General features: G+C 38.2%; 2 protein-coding genes across 5 annotated transcripts in view; one reads left to right on the top strand and one right to left on the bottom strand.

Moving 5' to 3' along the window:
• Kctd3 (potassium channel tetramerization domain containing 3) overlaps positions 1 to 3,716 on the top strand; it is a 50,932-nt gene extending 47,216 nt beyond the window's left edge. For 3 of the 4 annotated variants that reach the window (XM_020185314.2, XM_020185312.2, XM_074048326.1), the window contains 3 exons: positions 850 to 1,034; positions 1,116 to 1,254; positions 2,023 to 3,716. In XM_020185314.2, the coding sequence (XP_020040903.1) occupies positions 850 to 1,034; positions 1,116 to 1,254; positions 2,023 to 2,584 (886 nt within the window). In that variant the 3' untranslated portion in view covers positions 2,585 to 3,716. The remainder of the gene's footprint in view (positions 1 to 849; positions 1,035 to 1,115; positions 1,255 to 2,022) is intronic. The other variant, XM_020185313.2, reaches the window with a different exon arrangement.
• A 15-nt stretch (positions 3,717 to 3,731) lies between these two features.
• Positions 3,732 to 25,991, bottom strand: part of Ush2a (usherin) — a 759,580-nt gene continuing 737,320 nt past the window's right edge. The window contains exons 69-72 of the mRNA XM_074048325.1: positions 22,820 to 23,064; positions 10,044 to 10,115; positions 9,017 to 9,238; positions 3,732 to 8,001 (exon numbers count right to left, since the gene is read on the bottom strand). Of these exons, the coding sequence (XP_073904426.1) occupies positions 7,912 to 8,001; positions 9,017 to 9,238; positions 10,044 to 10,115; positions 22,820 to 23,064 (629 nt within the window). The 3' untranslated portion in view covers positions 3,732 to 7,911. The remainder of the gene's footprint in view (positions 8,002 to 9,016; positions 9,239 to 10,043; positions 10,116 to 22,819; positions 23,065 to 25,991) is intronic.

Below are 25,991 nucleotides of genomic sequence, written 5' to 3'. Positions count from 1 at the left end.
GAAGGAAAAATTCTGAGGAATCAGTTCCATAGGGGAGAAAAGCAAAATCATATTTGTTTCATGCACATGTCAAAGTTGATTTACTCCAAACATACACTGGGAATCTAGTGGGTATTTTTTTTAAAAAGACATATAAACCAGTTGACAAATATTCAAAAATAAATGTTACTACATTAACAACAATCAGAAAAATTATCACTTGATAAACGAAAACTAAAAATTCGTGTATAATTTTTTTAAATCCTAGCTGAAAAAAGGAGAAATCTCTTAATCTGATAATGTCTATAAAAACAATTGTTGCACATGTCATACTCAGTGAAATACTAAAAAGCTTTTCCCTTTAGATCAAGAATGAGGCTAGCATTTTATGTGATGTGCAGGGCTAACCTTTTGCTCCTAGTGTTTGGCTACTAGGAAGTACAGCTAAGCTTCATCCTCTATTTCTGTAATGTTTCTCATATTTATGTGAATTTTACTTCTACTTTGATTTTTTTGACCTTTCATTTGCCTGATACTAGTCATTCTTAAAAAGTAATAAGTGTTTTCATCTCTGATTTAAAGTGGGCTCAGATTTACTCACTGAAGTACAATTCAGCTAACCCTTATTTAATTTTCTGTTTGTGTGATTTTAATTATTTGCCTTATTTCAGTTAGGTAATACATTAATGTAGAAGAACTTTTTCTTAAGTTAACAAGACTTGAATTTTACTCCTGCTGACTTGTCTTGACCCTTTTAAGTCTGTTTTAGATATGTATTCAACTGTAACTTTGCAAATAAGAAATTAAGACATCTTAATTATAAAAAGTATTGCTTCTCATGCTTTTACATCTATGTAATATCTTTTGCAGAATATGTGAGATCCAAGCTGTTGACTGTACTACAATATCCTCATTTACAGTGAGAGAATGTGAAGGATCCAGTAGGATGGGCTCAAGGCCAAGGCGCTACTTGTTTACAGGCCATACAAATGGCAGCATTCAAATGTGGGATCTGACCACTGCTATGGATATGGTTAACAAAAGTGAAGATAAGGGTAGGTTCTCCTACAGAAAGATGTTTGACATTAAGTGCAGGCTTTGACTTAAGTGATTATAATGAGTGCTGTGTTCCTAAGATATAGGTGGTCCAACTGAAGAAGAGCTACTCAAATTACTAGACCAGTGTGATTTGAGTACGTCTCGCTGTGCTACTCCTAACATTAGTCCAGCAACTTCTGTGGTTCAGCATAGCCGCCTGCGGGAATCAAATTCTAGGTAAGTTAAAGAGTTGAGTTGAATTGATTGCTTTGAGGAAAATCAACTGACATATTATAATCACATAGATGCTGTAGGCTGTATTTTTTAATTCAGAATTTACATTGATACTCGATTTTTTAAAGTTTTAGTAAATTTATCATCTATATGCATATCTCATTCTTTCCATAGAAAATTTTTTTGCCTTTGTTGCAGGGGGATGTTGGGGATTGAACCCAGAACTTCACACATGCTAAGCATGCATTCTCCCACTGAGCTATCCCTCCCCCATTTTCCCCTTTAACTTATTTCATAAAGTACTGCCAGTTAGAATGCCTATTATGTCATCAAGAATTTACTCAGAATTAGGGGAATCATACTAACTTGGGTAGTACATAAATTATCCCTCTTGCCTCAGGGATAATATTAATCGAATTGAATACATTAACTTGTCTAATCTCACATTTAGATATTATGTACTTCAATACAGTATAGTATGCCTTTTATTTTATCATATTAACTAAATATTTTAGACTCTAAAAACCAAGGGCTAAATACTGAATTATAATGGGTACTTACTGGTTTTAAAGAATTTTTTCCATCTTTTTCAGTTATTCAGAAGTCTAACTTCACTGAATATATGTATGGTATTATTGTCATTGGTAATCATATGTAATACAGATCATGAGATAATTACATTTTTACAGAGAAAAATGTGTAATTAATCTGATATGCTTTTGAGAAATCCAAGTGATATTTGAAATTAACTTTTTCCATGCTATATTTCAGCCTTCAGCTTCAGCACCATGAAACCATCCATGAAGCCGCTACTTATGGCTCTGTGAGGCCTTACAGGGAGAGTCCTTTGTTAGCCAGGGCAAGAAGGACTGAGAGCTTTCACAGTTACAGGGACTTCCAGACTATTAATCTGAACAGAAATATAGAAAGAACTGTCCCTGAAAATGGTAACTTGGGTCCAATACAAGCTGAAGTGAAGTGGGCAACAGGGGAATGTAATATATCTGAGAGAAAGTCTCCTGGAACAGAAATAAAAACTTTGAAGGAATTAGATAGTGGACTGGAAGTGCATAAAATAGCTGAAGGTTTTTCGGAATCCAAGAAAAGGTCTTCAGAAGATGAAAATGAAAATAAAGTGGAGGTAAGGAAGAGAGGAGGATTCGAAGGAGGAGGATTCCTTGGAAGAAAGAAAGTTCCGTATCTGGCGTCATCACCAAGTACTTCTGATGGCGGAACTGACTCGCCTGGTACTGCATCCCCATCTCCTACAAAGACCACCCCATCTCCTCGGCATAAAAAAAGTGATTCTTCAGGTCAAGAGTACAGCTTGTGAAAAACTCACCAAAATGAATGATAGTCTTGTTAAATTTAGATGAATATTAAAGTATCCTGGATTTTAGCACATTAGTTTTTACACTAAAACTTTACAGGATAAAATATCTTCTTACAGAATTACCTGAAATAAAGAGAGACAATAATCATCTCTCTTGACATTTTGAAATTTTATGTTTTTGCAAGCACGTGTGACAGATCATTTGTAAAGCAGGAGTCTGTTGGTTCTGTTACAGTACCATGTCTTATTAGGATAGTGCTCACATGGGTAAGTATCCCTTAGAGCATGTGACCCAGTGACCTGCATTCCTAATCTCAGTTATGCCTGAGATTTGTCTTTCAATCTTGTTATCTCAAGTGAATCACACAATTTTTCTAGGAACCTGGGCTCCCAACCCTTATTGTGACTGCAAAATATTTACCAGGTATTTGATGAGGTGCTATGTTTGTGACAAAATACCATGTAATTCAGAAACACTATTGATGTTGACTACCAAGTTCCACTGTGTTGTAAGAATTTTGTGGTCATTTTATTTTAATTATGGGTCATTTTCTTATTCTCATATTGGGAGTTCTTAAATCATAGTGTGCATCGCCAATATTCAATGACAAAAAAGTCCATGTAAAAAGTTTAAGTTGGAGCAATTATCTGTTTGAAAAGATGAAGTAAAAATAATAATAAGGGCAAAGCTTTGTGTGCCCAGAAGGGGAAATTCTCAGCTGCTACTCTGCCTTGCTGGAGGAGCCACCATATTTTTTCAGTGTTTAATAATCAAGATAATTAATTGTGGCCATTGTGTTACACTTTGGGACTATAGTTCTGGATTTTTTGGCAAAGATTTGGACTCTTGTAAAAATGTTATTTTGAATATATTTTGAGTTTTAAGAGTAAAAGAAGTTTTTGTATTTTTTTCTTCATTTAATTAGAATGATTTTCACGTTTATGCAAATAGGCTAAGTGTAAATTTAAATCATTAAGCATTTATTGGTGAATAATATATATATATTCCCATTCCGAGAAATACAATAAATGAAGTTGAAATAAATTCTTTAAGTTTACTATATTGCCAGTGGTTTCCAAAATTCTCTTGTATCTATTTATCAATGAAACCAAATAAAAATTATTAAGACAATGTTGTTTTCAGTTATTTAGGGAGCAGTTACCCTGTTTGAATTGTACCCACTTGTGTTTTGTTCATTTCTTTGTTTCTCCCTATAATAATAACATAAAAGGAGTAGGAGAAGTTAATATATATAAAAACTAAGTTATAAATGAGGAAAATGTTAGGCAAGCCATAAATTGTGGAATCACTAAGGATTCTAATTATCTCATACTTTTTTCCCTTATTCTGACAGTTGTGTGAAAATTGGGTGAGCAAGTAAGAAAATTAATGGAATAGTTTTTAAGAATAAAAGACCACTAAAGAAAAAAAAAAGATAATGAGAACAATTACACAGTAAAATTCCACAAAAAAGCTAACAGACTAAACCATGGATTGCTGTACGCTATTAGTCAAATCTTGTTTTTTTCATATACTGGAGTTTAAACTTGAGTGTTAGATATTTTAGTCTACTCTGGTGCCTTACGACCTTGAGCAGATTATTCCCAGTTGCCTAAATTTTTTCCTTATAACCACCTTAAGGATATTGTGATTAGAATAAAAATACTGAAATGCATTTGTGTACTTTGTGTGATTGCTGACAAGTGAAAACTGGTAATTCATACTATGAAGAGTTACTCAGGTAATTTGTTGATTCTAAATACTTTATCATCATACCGCTTAGGTAAATACCCTCCTCATTTCACAGATGGTATCCCTGAGATCCACAGCAGATAAATAATGTAGCCAGGTACTGAGCCAACTTTTGATCCCAGATCTTCCTGTTTGCACAGCCTATTGTTTTTTCTCTTGGCTTTCCGGTCCAGGCTTATGTATCAGAATCACCTGAGGTTAAAATAGTCGCCCAAGCCCACTCTAGTCCTGCTGAATTGGAATCTCTAGTAGTTGGGACTTACATCTTGAAAAAGGTAATCACAGTTGATTCTAATGTACATGGCTTGAGAACACACCCACACCATCCTATTTTCTTAAGTGGGTATGCTTTATCACCATTTATGTGTAACTCAGGATTGCTAGGAGCATTTTGTCATAAATATATTAAATCAAACTTGGTTCACATTTAAATATTTATTAAGCAAACCATCTTTAGATTAATTTACATGATATTTGCACATTAGAAGTGAACTATTCATGTGTGACTTAATTGCGTTCCTTATTACTGAATTATTTCACTGGCCTATTTTTTATTTACAGGTTGTTCCAGTTGAATTATTTTTATATGGATGACAAAATGAGTTTTACATTAGTATAAGGTACTGCAACCAATTTGTGTTTAGGTTCTTCATTTAGTAGAAATTAAAGAAGATCATCTATAAACACAATTCTTAGTAGAGCCTATAAAAACAACTATGCACTCATCAAATAATATTAGGAATAACAAAACATGGTAGTTCTTAAGCTGAGAATGTGGTGTATACAAGTAATAAGACCTGAGTCAGAGGAGATACAGAATAGATTCAAGAGTTCATTGGCGGGCTCATCATTTGCTCTGAAAGGGAGAACCATTGAGCAGGGAGCATAGTCCCTATGTAGAGTGTTTTGCTTCCATACATGATTTCTTCCAGGCTGCTTTGCTTTGCTAGTTCTCAGCGTTACCAACACTTGGAAGATTTCGAAGTACGGATGCCTTAGCCCCACCCTACTGGATCAGAATCTTGGGGGTGGATCTAAATAGTTGTGTAATAGAGGCTTGGCATGTAATGCCACTTAAACTAGCAAAAACAAAACCTTAGGATTCTTCTCTGAAATAGATTCAAGGAAAATTAGGAGTGTTGCAGAAGATTGTGTTCTGGGCAGAAGCCATACAGGATTATGTTCACCCTGAGTTACAGAGTCCAAAAGTAAGTTATTCCACTAACTGAATTCGTGTAATAATTAAGAGTATCTAATTAGATGGTTAAGTGGACAGTGATTTAAAACAATCCCTTGCAGTTCTCTATTCTTTGTGTTCTTTGCAATTTTATGACTGTGTTTTAAAAAATACACAAACTAGTAAAGTTTTCAAAAATAATGAGTAAGTCCTATCTCCTGAGACCGTCTGTGACTAGAAAATCATATTTGCAGAAGTGTGTGCCATGGATAAGGAAGCCTGTCCTCTGTGGCTCACACCTCTTATTGTAGCTACTCGGGAGGCAGAGATCAGCAGGATTGTGGTTCAAAGCCAGTCCCGAGCACATAGTTCACAAGACCCTATCTCAGGAAAAAAAAGGTCTAGCGGAAAGAATACCTGCCTATCAAGCATGAGACTTGAATTCAAACCCCAGTACCTCCAATAAAAAAAGGGGGGAAATATGCAGGTTAGTGACTAGAAAAGGCCACTTCTTCCCTGTATGATGTAGGTAACCATACTTAGCCATGGTTAAGGCACATCTGTGCCAGCTTTAAATAATGGACCCAAATTCAGCAAGTGGGAAGAAACCCCACCAAACTAGCCAATTGTCTATTTCCATTTCAGAAAATGTATAACTTTTGTAAGAAATAAATTTGCACAGCTTCTCCTAAAAGTGCACCTTTTTTTCCCCAGATTTGTTTACAGCAGTTGCAACAAAGAGGCAAAACTGTTTAATACTGGTCTGTGCTTTTGACACTTAGGGTTGGCAAAATTTGTCTAGGTGTTGGTCAGTCTGAGGACCTGCTTTTCCACAGATTTGGATAAAGTTGCTGTTCCCCCAAAAGTCCACAATCTTTGCTGTACCATGGCGAGCAGTTCATGGTTTCATGCAGAATAAATAGGTTAAATGTTTAAGTTTTTGTCAACTTAGTCTTGCAAAAGTCCACCTGCCTTTGGAAGTAGATTCATAAAATACTGTCAAATTTATGTATGAGAAAACTTCAAAATAATTTCATGCAATCATTAAAACCTTTTAAGAATGAAGGCATAAGAATGGTCTCATATTGTTTCCCAGGAAGAACAAATTTAAATATCATTAATTTCATGCTGATGACTTGGAAACATGTTTTGTTTGCCATAGGACTTTTATCAATAATCTTGTAATCCAAAGAGAAACTTTTCAATTGTAGAAATTTGTTTTATCAGGCTGAGGGCATGGCTATAGTGGTTAAATGCTTGCCTAGAAAGTGTAAGGCCTTAAGTTCAAATCCCAGTAATGTCAAAAAATTGATCAAAGTATATTGTATGTGTGTGTAGAAATACCACAATGAAACCATTTTGTACAATTAATATATGCTAATAAAAACGTCAGTATCGCATATCATTCATTCTTACTCTAGGGCTAAGGAAATGAGTTCTCTAAAATAAAGGTATAGTTCAGAGTAATGTGTATGAGGTGTACACACATGTACAGTTTTGTGCTTACATGTGAATGTGTTAATTTCAGAACTGAAAGCACAAATTTTTACTTTTTAAAATTCCATGTAGTCTAATTGAATGTTGCAAATAAAATAATGGCTTTCATTTGAAATGTGCTGAGTCGAAAATGTCAGTATTACTTGGTATTCAGTGACTGACAGAATTTTATGAAAAGTGCTGATTGGAGTTTCAAAGCTATGTAAAATATGTGAAGTAAAAGCATTGACTGAAGTGGAGGTATTTCTATTGAAACAATTTCTTTTGTCTGAAATGTAAATTGGCTGTTTACTCAAATTTTTCTAAAGACTCATAAATGCAAGAACAGACATGTTATGTGGTGCTCTTTCAGAAGGCTTGGTGTATATTTAACAAATTGATTAGAGTAGAGCCTTTAGCAAACTGTATCTGTAATGCAAAGTTTGTTTCCTCTGATGGAGCATGATCTGAAATTGGGATTTCATTTTGCATTATTTCATTAGCATAGTTATTCCTTACAGGATAATATCAGCTCTGATGTAAACAGCAGATCAAAAGGAGCAGCAACGACATCCTCTTACTAGAATTGCTTTGTTTTCAAACCAGGAACATTATAACAACTGTGGGCCATCTTGAAATTGCCACTGATTGTTCATTTAATCAGTGGTATCACCACCAGAGATGAGTGGAAAACAAGTATTTTTATATGGATGTTATACCTTGTTTCAGACAACCAGAAAAGTAACATTTCTTAGATCTCTATTAGAAAGGACCAATCTCAAAACAGCCCTGATTTCTTAAAAGTACTGTAGGGTGACAGACAGTTGTATTCAACATTTATGATGTGTCAAGTCAGTAACAACTCAGGAGTGATGGGTTACAGAGGCTGCATCCAGTTTACTTCTTGAGGGATTCTGTCCTTTACAAGTGGGTGTCGGTGAATGTGGTGTGTTCCTTGGTCACTGAGCTGAAACCCTTGATAGCATTCATCAGGTCCTCTTCATCCACATACTGAAAAGTAAGCCAGGCATCAGTGGTTACAATATTTATTGTTAAAGGTACTTCCTTATCAATTCATAGGTCTACTGATTTGGTGTAAAAAAAATACTCTGTAAGTAGTTATTAAAAGCCTAATCTTCTATGCTCAGCCCTAAGGTGTGGTTTAAGACAGTTCTTTAAATTTATCTTATTATAAGGATGACATCATATATACATATGAACTGTAGACTAATCCAGAATGTGACCTGAGTATTGCATTGTGCCATATCTTAACCTTTGTAAGCCTCGGTTTTCTGAAGAAGTGAGGAGTACTTGAGTGAGAGTCAAAAAGCAGAAGCAGATGGTTGAAAGTGATGAAGAGATTAATTCTGCCTCCAAGAAGTAACAGAAGCTAAGGTCTTACTTAGCTGTTTGTTACCTAACTAGCACAACAGGATGGTACTCCAGCAGACATAGAGTAGATAGCACAATGATAAAGTCTGATGATTGGTCAGTATTCTGGGATTTTAGTTGTCTCAGCCACAAGGGGGCTCATAAATAATGAAGCTATCATTCAGAGTCAGTTATTGTACCACCGGACTAAGATTATGAAAGACGAAGCTCACAAATTGCAGCACCCTCATGATACACTGAGAGGTTTTTCTTTTTAAGGCTTGTCCTCAACAAACCAGTAGGAAAATGGTATTCCTCCCTGCCCCACCCCCAAAGTAAAGCAGGTGCTTGCACTTTGTGCCTTAATTTGGGTCAGTTCCAATGTTTTCAGCCTCCTGCCCCACGTTAATAAAGTATACTGTATTCATCTCTGCTGATTTATGTCCAGCAGGAGAACAAAAGACAATTTTCCACCCTGCTTATCAAACAGTTGCATTAGCACTGATAAATAAGTGGGTTACCACAGAATCAGGCAAGTGAATGCACTAGTCTTGTGGGGTGGTGTTCAGTGAAGTTCAGGAAGCTTTATGCCATCTCTTTACCAAGACCCTCTGTAATGTTCAGGAAAGGCTCCTGGGTGAGAGAGTCAACTCACAAGGCCCCTGTTGTGACCCATGATAGTTTCCCATAGCGAGTCGTCAATCAGGACTTTCTTGTCTTGAATGTCCATGAGCTGGCTGACACTGCGGTGGAGAGAGCCCTGGGAATAGGATTGACTGATTTGGCTTTGACTTGGGATCCGCAGTACAGACATGCTCTGGCTGCTCTGAATACTCACAGGCATCCCAGACCTGGGAATTTTGGTGTCAGCTAATCCCTGAAAAGGAAGTTGCTATTAGTGATTAACATATAAAGAAAATAGGCCTGAGATATCAGGGAACTGCAACTCACACATGGTGAATGAAGGGAATGACTCCCCAGAGCCTCCTACAGAATTCAGCAGCTTTGAGACCCTAGAATACAGTGCCCTTGTTTTTTGATAAGTATGAGATAATGAGCTAATCCTGGGGCTTAGGTGGCCAGTGCTTTTGACACCTAGAATACTCAAGTACTGGTGCTCTGGCTGTTGTTCCCTGTGAAACAAGAGCTTGCCAAGCAGTGGGACGAGGGAGATGGAAGGCACATGAACCAGGTAATCTTATCATGCATATGGGCATGCAGATCAACACTTAAGAACACCCCTCCCCCAGAGGACAGTGAATAATACTTTCTCATGGCTGCCCTCTAGGTAAGCAGTTTGTATTTCATCTTAAAAATCCTGGATTTGGGGGCTGGTGCAATGGCTCAAGTGGTAGAGCATCTACCTAGCAAGTGTGAGCCCCTGAGTTCAAACCCCAGTTCCACAAAAAATAAAACTGGATTTGTATAGGGAAATTGACACCTTCCTCCCTCTTTTTTCATTCCCTATTGTAATTGGAGTTGAGCCTGCAAGATGAGTCAGGCATGATGTTAATATTAATGTCAGCATGATTAGGACCTAGAGTGTGCCCTAAGACAAAGTCCAGCTACTCTAAACATCCAAGGTTTCCGATTTAACTGGTCCCATCAATGAAATGTTCCTGCTGCTTATTGGGCAGTTAACATACCATGCAAAATAGCATGCACTCATGCAGCACAGGTACCTCAAAGTGCAGGGTGTAACTTTTTAGGGTGACATTGCTGGACACATCAGATATATCAGCCACAGAGTCAAACTGAGGAAAGAAGAAAAAAAAAAAAAAAAAACAGAAGCATCAGTCCTTTATTTAAAATGGTTTCAGGAATTTACAGCCAATATGGCTGAATAGAATTCCCCTTCACATGATTGCCATAGAAAAGAGTTGGGGCAGTAAAGGCAGAAAGTATATTTCAAGGAGTCAGAAAGGGAAAACTTTGGAAATTAGCAAAGTAGTGACAGGAACCCTAAACATCATAGAGCATCAGAAAGGCAACTTGGAGAATAGAAGAAAGCAATTCTCAATTTCATCCCCTGTCCTGGCTAGGGCAGAAACCCAGTGCAACTGATGTAAGTAAGCAAGTGCCAGCAACCCTGATCATAACAGTAGATATGACTCCTCATTGTAAGAGAAATCCATGGTATACTTACAAGCTTTAAATCCAGTTTTGGGGAGCCAGTTGACATAAAAATGACTCCCTTGCACCAAAGAAGTTACTCACTTTGGATCTTCCCCAGTTCCCACAACTCAAACTACAACCGCGTTTACTAGATTCCATCTTGGCATAGGGGGCTGGCAATCAAATATCTGTCTCTTCCAGAAAGTGTAGGCTGGTACATACCTCCCAGGACAAAAGACAGTCCCCTCAGAGTCTTGCCACCTCAGGACCAACAGCTGTTATGGCTGCCCACCTAAACCTGCATTGCGGGAATTGTGGAGGCGGGAGAAATCTCCAAGACCACACCTGTGGGACTGCAGCCACTGCAGAGTAATCCTGGTCTCACCCATTCTTGTTGCATCCAGAGCTGAGAAAAGTCCCAGCTTAACTCTGCAGATCCAGGAAGGCAACCAGCAGTGGCCCCATCCTACACCAACATCTGAGCTCCACCACTGCACTCTAGAGAGATCCCCTTCACAGCCCTCAACCTTGGAACTGAAGCCACTGCAGTCCCTAGGAAAAATCCTAGTTTCACCTGTGCCTATGCTTCAGGAGCTGGGAAAGTTTCCAGCCAAGCATGTAGCTCAGGAAACAGTAACTAGTGTCCCCAACCCTTGCCTATACCTGCACTTGATGGGTGGAATCTAGAAAGGTCTCCTTCCCAACCCACAGCCTTGGGTCTGTAGCTGCTGGTTCAAAAAGCCCCAGCATCACTCAAACTTGTCCCTGGGAACCAGGGAAAGGGCCTGTGTTCTTCAGCTCCAGGACTGTTAACTATCAATATCTTGAGACTCATCCCCATCAGAATTTTCCCTATCCTAAGGCCATTCTGTGCCCCCAAACCCTGAAGCCCCTGGAACAGACCTATCAAACCCACAAGGCATAGAACAACCTGTGCTTAACTTGTGGGACCTAGCAAAAACCTTTATGTCCTGTCCCTCAAAGAGTAAGTACACCAGAGCCACAAGCTTAAAGTGTACCTGTACATGCCTCAGAAAACCTAGGGAACATTTTCTCAGCCCATAGACTTTGTACCACAAATGCTTGTGCACAAAGCCCTGGTACTATTTGTACTTGTCTCTTGGGACTTAGACAAGTTATCATCTGGGTCCACAGCTCCACAAAAGCAGCTACCAGTGCTACAAGCCCTAGAACCAACTGCAATCACCCACAGAACCTAGGGAAGTCCTCTTTGTGTTCCAAAATGTTGACTCCATGATTATTGGAGCCACAGATGCCAGGACCACCCACAAGCACTAGTGGTACCTAGAAAAAGCCTCATTCCAGCCTCTGGCTTAGGAACTATGGGTGCTGGTACTACAACCCTTGCCATCACTTGTACTTGCCCTGAAGGACCTAGACAATCATCCCACACCACCGAGATTGTGGCAGGTGCTGCCAGATGCCCCAGTGCCTTTAGGGCTTGACTGTGGAGATTTAAGATACCATTAGAAACCTACACCAACTATAAAGTCATATAATTACTTTCATGAATTGCTGATGTCTATTGAAGCAATCACAGACACTGCTGACAGCAGTCAAAGATGAAGAGTTACATTTTTGAATTCCCTTATAAACAAACCCAAAACACCTATCAAACTGACATATATCATCTAAACAACAACAAAAACCCTTTCGCTACAAAAGCTACTTCATAAAAGCCACCAGATATGAATACATGAATGTAAGGACCCAGGACATATGAAATATGACAGCTCTAAAGGAAAACATTAATTTGCTAGAACTAGATCTCAATTCGAAGAAATCTATGAAATGCTTGGAATAAAATAGTGTTCTTAGGGAAACTAGAAATAAGACAATATATACAAATAATATAAAAATGGAAGAACAATGCAAGATATGACTGAGAAATTCACCAAAGACAGAAAAATCATAAAACAGAACCAACCATAAATCTTGGAACTAAAAACTTCAATAAATGAGATGAAAAGTTACAACACAGAGCTTTCACAACAGACTACAACAAGCAGCAAAAAGAATTCCTGAGCTCAAGGACAGATCTTTTGAATGAACCCAGTAAGACAGAAAAAAAAAAAAAACTGAAAAGAATGAAAAAAACATACAATATTATGGAACACCATGAAGCAATAAAATATTTGCAAGATGGGAATTGCAGAAAGTGAAGAAAAGGGCAAAGGTATTGAAAGTGCATCTCAGGACATAATGGTTGAAAACTCCCCAATCTTTATATAGATATTAACATCCAAATTTAAAAGCTCAAAGGACCATAACTAGATTCAACCAAAACAGACCTTCACCAAGGCATAGTACAGTTCAAATGTCAAAAATCCATGACAAAGAAACCTAAACAAGAGAAAAATGTCAAGTCACATATAAGAGAAGGCCCATCAGATTTAGAGATTTCTCAGCAGAAACCTTACAGACCAGAGAATAGGATGATATAGTCAAAATACTGAAAAAAAAAAAAACCAAACCTACCAATTAAGAATACTATACCCAGCAAAATTATCCTTAAAATTTAAGGAAAAACAGTCTTTCTCAGATAAGCAAAAACTGAGAGAATTCATTACCATCAGACTATCCCAAAAAGGAATAATTAAGGGAGTTGTGTACTAGAAATGATGGTAACTACTACCATGAAAACGTGAATAAACAAATAACAAACAAAATATATAATAGAGAAAGAGAATGACAGAAATCAGCATGACAGAAATCACCAAATTATAGAAATAAATAATAAAAGAGGTGGAACTTTTCATAAATAGAACTTTTCATACCTATGAAAAGTATGAAGAAAGTTCATACTCATCAATAACAACCTTGAATATAAGTGGATCAAATTTACCAATCAAAAGATATGAGTGGCCTGTATTAATATAAAAAAAGGAAAATCTGGACATGGTGGTGTGTGCCTCTAATCCCAGTATTAATTAAAGAGGCTAAGACAGGAGGATCATGAATTCTAGGCCATCCTGAGCTACACAGTGAGACCCTGCCTCAAATTAAAACAAAGCAAACAACAAAAAAGAAAACCTATGACCCAACCATGTGCTGCTGAAAGGAAATTCATTTTACTAATAAAGATACACAGAGACTAGCAGTGAAGGACTGAAAAAAGATAAAATCACACAAATGGAAACAAAAAAATGAGCAAAAGTAACTACTTTCAGCTAAAACTTTTTAAATTTAAAAACCTGTACAGAGAAAAAAGGTCATCATATATTGATAAAAGGATCAATTCAACAAGAAGATATGACAATTATAAACATAGATTCATCCAACAAATACATAAAATCAGATCTAAAGAGAGAGATAGACTTCAATACAATAATGAGGAACTTCAACACCCTACTTGCCTCAATGGACAGATCATCCAAGCAGAAAATCAGCCAAGAAACATCTCAGTTGAACTATACACTAGACCAAGTGAACCTGATAGATATTTACAGCAGAATACAAATTCTCATCAGTACATGGAACATCTTCAAGGATAGATCATATGTGAGGCCACAAATCAAGACTCAATAAATTTTTTTAAATGGAAACTCTGTATCTTCTCAGATCACAGTGGCATAAAACTACAAATGAACGTGAAGAATGGAAAATGTACAACACATGGAAATCAAATAACATGCTCCTAAATGACCAGTGGGTAATGGAAGAAATTTTTTTTAATTTATGGAATGAAGTGATAATGTCATATACCAAAATCTGTAGGATATAACAAAAGTGTTACCAAAGAGGTATATAATAAACATACATTGAAAACTAGAGATTTCTCAAATAAACAACCTAACAGTGCACCTCAAAGATTAAGAAATGCAAGAAAAAAACCAGTTAGTAGAATGAAAGAAATAATAAACAGCAGAAAATAAATAAGATCAAAACCACAGAATAAAATCAAAGCAGTACAGAAGATCAATGAAACAGTTGGTTTTTTGAAAGGATAAGCAATACTGACAGACCTTTTGCTAGATTAACCAAGAAAAAAAGAAGAAAAGATTCAGATAAATAAGAGATGAAAAAGGAGACATGATAACTGATACCACAGAAATACAAAAGATCTAAGAAAAAAATGTAAAACCTAACAAAACTGAGTCAAGAAGAAATAGAAAATCTAACACATTGATAATAACTAAGATTAAGCCAGAAAAATTTTCCATCTAAAAAATGTTCAGGACCTGATGCATTACTGCTGAATTCTATAAAACATTTAAAGAATAACTAAATCCAATAAAATGGGGAAGGAAGTCTTCCAAAGTTGCCTTTTAAAAAGATATATTCATCGTATAGGGGGAATAGGCTTATTATTGTACATTGATAATATTCCCTCACTGTCTCTCCCCCTCCACTCCCTCCCTGCCCCACTTAAAGCAATTACAAGAGGTTTCTTTATTCTATTTCATATAAATATATGAAGTCTACATACCCTCACCTTAATCTCCTTCATTCACCCTCCCCCCACCCCAATCTTCCATGTATGAGAGAAAACATGCAGCCTTTGTCTTTCTGAGCCTGGCTTACTTCACTTAACATGATGTCCTCCAATTGCATCCATTTGCTTTCCAACCACATGTCATTATTCCTTAATGGCCAAGTAAAATTCCATTGTGTATCTATATGACATTTTCTTGGTTCATTCATCAATTGCAGAGAATCTGGGTTGTTTCCATAGCTTGGCTATTGTGAATAGTGCTGCAATGAACATTGATGCGTAAGAGTCTCCATTGTATCCTTACTTAACGTTCCTTTGGATAGATGCCCATATGATCACTAGATCATATGGCCGTTCTATTGTTAGCTGTATGCAGAGTCTCCGTACTATTTTCCATAGTGGTGGTACTAATTTGCATTCCTGCCAACAGTGTATAAGGGCTCCTGTTTTGCCACAACCTTGCCCCCATTTGTTGCTGTTATTGCCCTTGAATATGGCAGTTCTAGCTGGAGGTGAGATGAAATCTTAGTGTAGTTTTGATTTGCATCTTCTAATAGTCAGGGAAGTTGAACACTTCTTCATGTATTTACTGGCCATTTGTACCTCTTCCTTTGAGAATTCCCCATTTTATTCATGTGCCCATTTCTTCATTGGGATGTTGATTCCTTGGGTGTTAAGTTTTTTGAGTTCCCTGTAGATTCTGGATATTAGCCCTTTGCTGATTAGCCAGCAAAAACTTTCTCCCATTCTGTGGGCTATCTCTCGACTCTAGTGGCTGTTTCTTTTGCTGTGCGGAAGCTTTTTAGTTTTATGCAGTCCCATTTGTTCATTCTTTCTCTTAGATATTGATCCTTTTGAGTTCTGCTGAGAAAGTCATTCTCTGTGACTATCTGTTCCAATGTATTTCCTACTACTTCCTGTAGTTGTTTCAAAGTTTCACTTCTTATATTAAGGTATTTGATCCACTTTGAGTTGATTTTGATACAGAGTGAGAGGAAGGGATCTAGTTTCAGTTTTCTACATGTGAGTATCCAGTTTTCTCAGCAACATTGTTGAAGAGGCTGTCTTTTCTCCATCCTGTGTTTTGGGCTCCTTTGTCGAGTATCACTTGGCTGTAGCTGTATGGGTTTATGTCTGGGTCTTCTATTCTAATCCATTGTTCTTCTTGTCTGTTTTTGTGCCAATACCATGCTGTTTTTATTGTTATGGCTCTGTAGTATAGTTTGAAGTCGGATATTGTGATACCTCTAGCATTGGACTTTCTCCTCAGAATTGCTTTGGCTATCCGAGGTCTTGTGTTTTCATATACATTTTAGGATTGCTTTTTCTATTTCTGTGAAGAATGTCATTGTAAATTTGATAGGGATTGCATTGAATATATAGGTTGCTTTTTGAAGTATGACCATTTTCACAATGCTAATTCTACCAATCATGAGCATGGAAGGTCTTTCCATCTTCTGATGTCTTCTTTGATTTCTCTCTTCAGTGATTAATAGTTTTCATTGAAAAGCTCTTGGGTTTCCTTCTTAAATTTATTCCAAGGTACTTTATTATTTTTGAGGCTATTGCAAATGGGATTATTTCCCTGATTTCTTTCTCAGTCTGATCCTTATTGATAAATACGAAGGCTGCTCCTTTCTGTATGTTAATTTTGTATCCTGCTACTTTGCCAAAAGTTTATTTTTTCTTTTTTGTTGGTAGTTTTTAGGGTCTTTCAGGTATAGGATCATGTCATCTGCAAATAGGGATAGATTGACTTCTTCCTTCCCTATTTGACTCCCTTTTATTTCTTCCTCTTGTCTTATTGCTCTGGCTAGGAATTCCAAAACTATATTGAATAGGAGTGGGGAAAGCAGGCATCCCTGTCTCATTCCTGACTTTAGCAGGAATAGTTTCAGTTGTTCTCCATTTAGTATAATGTTGTCTACAGGTTTGTCATATGTAGCCTTTATTATGTTGAGGAACATTCTTTCAATTTGTAGTTTCTTTAGAGCATTTATCCTGAAAGGGTATCAGATTTTGTCAAAGGCATTTTCTTCATCTGTTGAGAGGATCCTGTAGTTTTTGTCCTTGCTTCTGTCTATATGCTATAGTATATTTATAGATTTACATATGTTGAACCATCCTTGCATCCCTGGAATGAAACCGATTTGGTCATGGTGTATGATCCTTGATGTGTTGTTGAATTCTGTTTGCCAGTATTTTGTTGAGAATCTTTGCATCTATATTCTTTAAAGATATTGGTCCATAATTCTCTTTTGTCATTCCATCTTTATTGGGTTTCAGAATGAGTATAATGCTGGCTTCATAGCATGAGTTTGGTAGTGTTCCTTTCCATTCTATTTCCTGGAAAAGTTTGAGGAGTATTGGTATTAGTTCTTTAAATATTTGTTAAAATTTGGCCATGAATCCATCAGGTCCTGCGCTTTTCTTTGTTGGGATGCTGTTGATTACTGCTTCATTCTCATTGCTTTTAATAGGTCTATTTAGGTGGCTAATAACTTCTTGGTTCAATTTTGGTTGGTTATATGCCTCTAGAAATTTATCCATTTTGTCTAGATTTTCCAGTTTATTTAAATATATGTTTTCATTTGGGGATAGGTAGAAAACCCAAGACATGAAAGCATTTGATGTCCCCACTCCAGAGGAACTAATACAGAAACCTGAAAGTGACAGAGCTCAACAGGAGAAAGGGATCAGGAACCAGTATAAAGATCAGTTAGAGATGAATCAACTTGGGTTGCAACACATTTGTACATGAAAGCAATGCTAGGAATCTCTCTGTATAGACAAAGCAAAAATGCTTTGTCTTTCTTATTATGCTTATGTCTTCTCTTCAACAAAATTAGAGATAAGGGCAGAATAGGCTCTGCCTGGAAGTGAGGGGAAGTGGGCAGAGAGGATGAGGGCAGGGGGTAGGGGGGAGAAATGACCCAAACAATGTATGCACATGTGAATAAATGAACAAAAAAAACCTGTTATTAACAACAACAAAAAATAAATATATGTTTTCAGAGTACTCTGTAATGATCCTCTGGATTTCATTAGTATTTGTGGTTATGTCCCCTTTTTCATCTTTGATTTTATTATTTTGGGTCTTTCATCTCCTCCTTTTTGTCATGTTGGCTAAGGGTTTGTTGATCTTGTTAATCTTTTCAAAGAACTAACTTTTTGTTTCATTGATTCTTTGTATAGTTTTTGTTGGGGTCTGAATCTCATTGATCTTGGCCCTGATCTTTATTATTTCTCTCCATCTGCTAGTCTTTAGTTTGGTTTGTTCTTGTTTTTCTAGAAGTTTAAGGTACATCATAAGATTTTTTTATTTGAGGAGTCTCTGTTTTTTTAATGTAGGCACTTATAGATATAACTTTCCACTTAGCATGGCCTTTGCTGTGTCCCACAGATTCCAGTAGGTTGTATTTTCATTTTCATTAAATTCTAGGAACTTTTTTATTTCTTCCCTATTTCTTTGGTCATCCACTGATCATTCAGCAACATGCTGTTCAGTCTCCATGTGTTTGAATATTTTCTGTGGTTTCTTTTGTTGTTAAGGACTAGTTTTATTCTGTTGTGATCTGATATGATACAGGGGGTTATTTCAATTTTCTTGAATTTGTTGAGACTTGCATTGTGTCCTAAAATATGATCTATTTTGGAGAAAGTTCCATGAACTGCAGAAAAGAATGTGTATTGCATGGTTGTTGGGCAAAATACTCTGTGGATGTCTATTATGTCCATTTAGTCTAGCACGTGTAGTAGTTCTGAAGTTTCTTTGTTGATCTTTTGCCTGAATAACTTATCTGTTGGTGACAATGATGTATTTAGATTTCCCACTATCACTGTATGAGGGTCTATCTGTGCTTTTAGGTCCATTAGTGTTTTTTAATGTAGTTGGGTGCCCCTATGTTTGGTGAATATATGTTAAGAATTGATATTTCCTCTTGATGAATTGTTTCTTTAATTAATATGAAGTGACCTTCATTGTCTCTTCTGACTGATTTTTATCCTAAAGTCTACTTTGTCAAATATACATATAGCTACTCCTACCTGTTTATGGGGTTCATTTGTTTGGAAAAACTTTTTCCACCCTTTTACTCTAAGCCAGTGTTTATTTTTTCAGTGAGATGAGTCTCTTATAAGCAACATATGATGGGGTATTTTTTTAACCCAGTTTGCTATTCTATGACTTTTAGTTGGAGGATTGAGGCCATTTACATTCAGTGTTAGTATTGAGAGGTGAGTGGTGTTTTCTTCATTTTTATTCCCCTGTTGTTTACTTTTTACCTATTCCTTATTTACTGGTCTTCATGGTCAAAAGGGTTTATTCTTTCCTGCACCTTATTGTCTCACTCTAGTTTCTTCTTCTGTGTGTAAGAGTCCTTTAAATACTTTCTGCAGTGCTGTCTTGGTGATCATGAATTCCTTTAATTTTTCCTTGTTGAAGGTTTTAATTTCTCCTTCAATTTAGGAAGGATAATTTTGCTGGATAGATAGGGTGACAGTTGTTTTCTTTCAGGGCCTGAAATATGTCTTTCCATGACCTTCTTGCATTTAGAGTATGTGCTGAGAAATCTGTTGTTATTCCAGTGGGTTTGCTTTTATATGTGACTTGTCTTTTCTCTTTTGCAGCTTTCAGCATTCTTTCTTTCTTCTGTATGTTGAGTGGTTTGATTATGAGATGTCTGGGGGTGTTTTTTTTTTTAGTCCTGATGGTTTGATGTTCTGTAAGCTTCCTGAACCTAGATGTTATTCTCTTTCTCAAGGTTGGGGAATTTTTCAGCTAATATTTTATTGAATAGGTTATCTATGCCTTTTGTTTGTATCTTTTCTACTTCTTCTCTACCCATGATTTGTTGGTTTGGTCTTTTCATGGTGTCCCAGTTGTTTTGCATTCATATTTTCTTAGGATATTTTCCTGTTCTTTTTCTGTTTGATCTAATTCCTCTACTTTAACTTCTGGTCCTGATAGTCTATTTTCAACTTGCTCCTCTCTGTTCACCAGCTTTTAATTGAGATTTTTATTTGGAATACTGAGTTGTTCATTTCTGATTTATTCTTTTTCAGGATTTCTAAATGTTTATTGAGTTCCTCTTTCATATCCTGCATGGCCTTCTTAATTTCATTCATCTGTTTGTTTGAATTCTCTTTGAGCTCTTTTGGTTATTTATTCATATCCTCTTTGAGTTAAGACACTAGCTTTTGTGTCTCTTCTTTGAGCTCGTTAATCATTCTTCTATTATTTTTTGGAATTTCAAATTGATATTTCCTAGTCTTTACTGTTGCTTAGATCCTTAGTGGTGGAGTTGGCTTTTGAGGGAGAGCTCTTGCCTTGCTGTTTCATGTTTCTGCCTTGAGACTTATACATCTGAGGTTGGTTTTGGATTGGGGTTCCAGTCCCTTGTGTCCCCATGACTGGGGTTTTATGAAGGATTGTGTAGCACTGGGTGGTGGTTGAGCTCTGGTGTGTTTTCTTGGCTCAAGATGTGGTGGGGGGGGGTTAGTGACTCAATATCAGTCCCTTCAACTTCTTATTCTCAAGATGAATTCTGTCCCCTGTTCCAATAGGGAAAGAAAGCTTAGCTACTAAAGCTGTCTCAGTTATTGAACTGCAGCCTTGAGGTTGCAGTAATCCCTGATAAAGATCAGTTAGTGCTACTGTTCCAGTGTGTTCGATTTTCACTTGGAACAAAGATGAATCTTCATGGTCTTGGCAGGTTAAAGGTAGTAGGAGTTGTGATGGGACGGAGACAGAGGGAAAGGTCTAGTGGGTAACAGGTGAAAAGTTTATGTAGTAGGAGGAGGTGGTGGCTGATATAACATAAAGCATTAATTAGACAGATTAGGATAATAGGAAAGATTAGCTAGGTAATAAAATAGGGGAGAAATGGAGGGAGAATATTGGAGAAAATTGAACAAATGTAAACTTCACAGAACTGGAAAAGAGAGAAAAAAAATATCTGGGAATCCCTTTATCTATTGAAATTATTGATATTGAAGGAGGACTGAGGGAGGGAAGACAAAGAGAAAGGAGATTGATATTTAGGGAATTTTTCTGGTGGTTGACAGGCAGAAAGGGAAGGGTGGTAGGAAGGGGAGAAGAGAGGTTTAGGGTTGTAAACTTGATGGTGGTTTATGGGGGTCTTGTGAATGCCTGCAGTGAGAGGGGTGGGTGGGAGGTAGGTCAAAAGAGGGAAAATGGGGAACAAGAAGGCGAAACTGCTGTTGGAATGCACAGAAAAATAAGGAAAAAAGATAGCTGCAAGTAAACAGATCTACATTACAGTTTCAGCAGCAATGGACAAAAATTTTATGTAAAAATTGCAAATTTTCTATTGCTGTTGTTCTTCTCTCACCCCTCTGCATCTGGGCCTTTCAGTCCACTAGATGGCAGGCTAAATTGGATACCTGCCTCTGGGTTGGTGACTGGTGCTATAGAGTGAGGGGTTTTTGTAGATCTAACTCCTTGGCATTTGTATTGACCCCTGGTCAGCCTCGCCCCATTGACATTTTCATTGTTCCCATCTCTCAAGATCCCCAGAAATTACAGACTGTAGTTATGCACCAAGCACAGGGTTTTGTCCAGGGTTGGAGGTGTAGCTCCCTGATGGCAGTGCTGCCATACTGTGACCTGTTCCCTGTGTCCTCCGTGGGCTCCTGCTTGGTTCTAGTAAATTTTCCCTGTTGGGTACCTGTTCCTTGTAGGCTTTCCACTTGTGCTCAAGGGGGTTCTCACCAGCAGTGGTGGGAATCACTTGGGCTCCAGGGTGGGATGCACACCCTCTAGGGAGGTTTGCTGTGGCTCCATAGAGGGCTTTTGTTGTGGGCCACAGCACAGCCACAGAAGTGTGGCTTCACTTCTGCTCATCAAGTCCCCACAGGTTTCCTGAGCAGATTGTCCACTGGGCACCTTTGTTGCTTAAGTGCCAACCTTCTCCACACAGTTCTTGGGCTGAAGGTTTCAGCTCTCCCGTACTTGGCTACCTGCTCAGCTCTAGTACTCAGATCCAGCACATGGTGGGACTGCAGACCTGCAAACGTTTCTCTGTGTATTCTGCTGTTTCAGTCGGTTTAGGTTTAGGCAGAGGTCTGCTTCTCACTGCCTGTGGGGCACGGGACGTATCTTTCCAGGGCTCTCAGTTTCCACGTTCCTTTGAGTTTGTGGAAGTCCAACCAGAGTTTGGAGCTATGAGCAAACTGCCATCTTGACTCCCCCAAAAAAGTTTTTTAATGAGACCAGCATTACTCTGATACCAAAACCAGAGAAACACAACAAAACTGTAGACTTATATCCTTGATGAATATAAATGCAAAAATTCTCAACAAAATACTAGCAAACCAAATCCATCTGCATATCGAAAAGATCCTATACCATGCTCAAGTAGGATTCATCCCATTGATGCAAGAATGGGTTCAAAATGTGCAAATCAATAAACATGATACACCATATCAGCAGAATAAAGGACAAAAACCATATGTTCATTTCAATTGATGCAGAAATGTCTTGATAAAATTCAGCATCCATTATGATGAAAATGTTGAGAAAATTTGGCATACAATGGATTTCAAATTTACAATGAGCCATTGGCTAACATTATACTGAATGAGGAAAAGGTAAAGGCTTTCTTCTCTAAGATCTGGAACAAAACCCTCACCACTATTATTTAATATGATACTGGAAATCTTAGCAATAGCAGTTAGGCAAAAAAAATAAATAAATAAAATGGTATCCAAATAGGGAAGGAAAAAGTTAAATTATTCATCTTTGCAGATAACATGATTGTATACATAGAAACCTAAATACTCCATCAAAAAGCTGTTAGAACAGATGAATGGATTCATTACAAATCACCTAGTGATAGGGCAAGGGCCACATTTTTCCATACATACCATATGGATTTCCCCTGGTGGGTAGACACTCAATGGAGACACCCTCTTCGGAAGTGGTACCAAAGGAGGTCTCTCTCTGATGTATGGTTCCCTGCGTATTTTTCTTTGTAGTATCAGGGATAAAAAAATGGCCAACAAGATCAAGCCAAGCATTGCCATTAACATGACGAACCACAGCTCACTGTAGAACTCTGTGCTTTTGCTCGCCAATCCCTTCTTTTCTCCAGGTGTTGTTAGCAGTAAGCCTGTAAACCCCAGAGAAAGAAAACAGAACCATTATTTCATAGAAGGCAGATTTGTGATCTGTGGCACTGTTATTTGATAGTAAATTAGAAAATTATTGGAAGCAGTGTGTCTTGTGATGCTTGTTTCCACTTGTGTGCAGGCTAGGGTAATGGTTCAGGGATATAACCTTTCAGCCCTGCAAAGTCCTCACCGGCACTTTTGTCATTGCTGTTTTGATTGGAAACCATTATTGCCTTGGCAGTCCTTGGGAAATATGGCTGGGATGAGGGCAGCAATTTTTAAAAGGGGTTACTAAAGTAACCTTGAGGTTATTCTCCTGACCCTTGACTGTGAGCCTTGGGAGCAAGGGCCTCTAATTATGTGCAGCAGCCCCATTCCTGAGAATTTTTGTGCAAACTGGATTTTGAGATATTGGATCCTATTTTCCATTAACAGCCTGTGCTAATATGTCATTTTATAGATCTTGTTCCCTGGCCTCTGTGTTAAATAGCAAAAGCTCTGCAAACCATCATTTAAATGCACTGGGAAAACTGGACACTTGGCTCAAACAGGAATGCCTGCCTAGCAAGCATGAAGCCCTGACTTCAAGCCCCAGTAATGCCAAAAAAAAAAAAAAGGAAAAAGTTAAATGCACTTGGGGAAGATTCCTATAGAAAGAAATTCTTTAGCAGTGAGACACTGACCCTTGATTTCTGTTCTTGAGTTAAATGTCATTGTGATTCTCTGTACAAGAAACTTATAAAAGTTCATATTTAATGAGTGCTAGGTTTGGATCTGGACTGTCCTCCAGAGGCTCATGTGTTGAATGCTTGGTCCCCTGGACAGCATTGTTCAGAGGTGGAGCCACTATGATGTTTGGATCATAAGTGTTCTAACTTCATTGATGAACTAATCTATTGATGGGTTCAAAGATGGGACCCAGTTGGAAAGTATGTCACTGGGGGTGACTTTTGAGGGTTTTCTTGTCTCCAGCTACTCAATCTCTCTCTCTCTCTCTGTTTCCTTACCACTCTACGGTAAGCATCTCTTACCACATCCTCCCCATTGTGACTATCTGCCTCACCATAGTCCCAAAACAATAGATCCAAGTGACCATGGACTGAAACTGAAAACCAAAATAAAACTTCCCCTCTTTAAGTTATTTTTCTCTGTTATTTTGTCACAGTGATGGAAAGCTGACTAATACAGTGAGCATTGACCCTAAACCAGCTCACATGACGAGGGCTTTCTAGGAATGGAGGATGGGCAGCAGCAGGATTATCAAGTCTTGGGAAGGGTGGGGAAGCTGGAAGAACTGAGATGTACAGGAGAAAGGCTTACAGGGGTCACTGTAGGAGCCTAAGGCAGTGGAATCCTGCCATCAGCTTGGCAAACTGAGCAGAGGGCATCTCGGAGATCCGCTTCCACCCAATCACTTGCTGGGGCCAGCTCAGAAGCTGTGCATCCAATGCTGCTGCCACCAGAGAGCCAGAGAGATGCCCATCAAAAGGAAATGCCTGTGACCAGAGGCAGAAGGACAAACAGACACAGGGGCAAATGCTTACTCGCTCTGTGGGTGAACTTCCTGTGTCCAGCACCTCAAGGACATCAAGAGCCCACCAGTGTATCACATTCATGTTAAAGGGAAGAGTGCAGAATTGGAGTGCAAATATGTAAGGGAGGAAAAGAAGGGATGAAGACCAAATTCTGAACTCTGTGAGAGGATGAAACTTCTGCTAACTCTAATTCCACTTCTGATTGGATCTGCTGTTTGAAAAGTCACTTTGACCCCTTGGTTCACCGCTTCCTCAACTCTAAGATGCAGGGTTGGAGCCAAAACTCAGAACAAGCTCCAGCAGATTGAAAATCTCTTCATTAGGAGCCAATGCATGCTGTTTGATTAAAAAAATACCAACCTTGGTTACACAGGAGAAAGGTTGGGTTTCCTCTGTGTGGCACAGGGCTGGACCTCCAGGAATTGATCTGATGGACTCAGTGGGTCCCTTACTAGGGGAATGGAGGGCAGTATGCCTCAGAGAAACCTCAAAAGGAAAATGGCCCTCAGAACCGTCAGAAGGAAATGAGGTCCCTGCCTCTTTCCTGCTTGGAGGCTGCCTTCAGGCAACAGAATGGGAATGTTTTAGAAGTGATAGCATAAAAATTAAAACTGACTATGGATATCACTTGGGCAGCACATCTTGGAACTGTACAGTCCTCAGAGTTTTCTCCCTCTTTTCTGCCCAGAGCCCAGCCTCCAGACACAAGAGCCATTGTTCATAGCTCAGCACTCAGCTATGGAAACTCAGTTCTTATTTGGGAGCTCACTGGAGATTTTTCCTCTTTTATAAAGAGCTTAAAAGCAGGATAGTGTCTCTCTATGCCCTCCCTGTTGTTGTTGTTGTTGTTTTTCTCAAAGTACCCTTTCACTTTAAGGGACTCCACCTTGTGGATCAGATCAGGGATTCATGGTCAGGGGGCAGAATTCCAGTGACTGGCCCTAAATTGCAAAGAAAACCCAGCCCACAATCCATGTCACAGTTATCTCATCTCTGGTGCTGACTTGTGTGATACTGGCTTGGTCAACATGTGGCCCTGGGCTCGTATTTCAGAATCACTGGGTATATCCCTAATTCTAGTCCCCTAATTCTCAATCTCTGCCTGGGGCCTGGGAAACTGTGTAATAAACAATCACACTGAGTGGATTCTTATGTCCACTTAGTCCAGAGAGTTATTGCTGATGAAAATGTCCTGGGCTGGGAGTCAATAGGGAAACCACATTTGACTTGTCATCTTAGCAACAAGCTTCCAGAGCATCCCTGGATATATTCCTGTTGTCTATAAGAACTAGAGAATTCACTTGTGGAAACACTGGGCTTACTAAACGAATACCAAAGGAGGTCTTTTCTATCTCCCAGCCATTAAATGCATGAGATTAGCTCTGGGAGGA

The sequence above is a fragment of the Castor canadensis genome, chromosome 11 (genome assembly GCF_047511655.1).
Source record: "Castor canadensis chromosome 11, mCasCan1.hap1v2, whole genome shotgun sequence".
Classification (NCBI taxonomy): domain Eukaryota; kingdom Metazoa; phylum Chordata; class Mammalia; order Rodentia; family Castoridae; genus Castor; species Castor canadensis.
The sequence above is the reverse complement of the archived record's forward strand: the minus strand, read 5'-3'. Positions and strand labels throughout refer to the sequence as shown.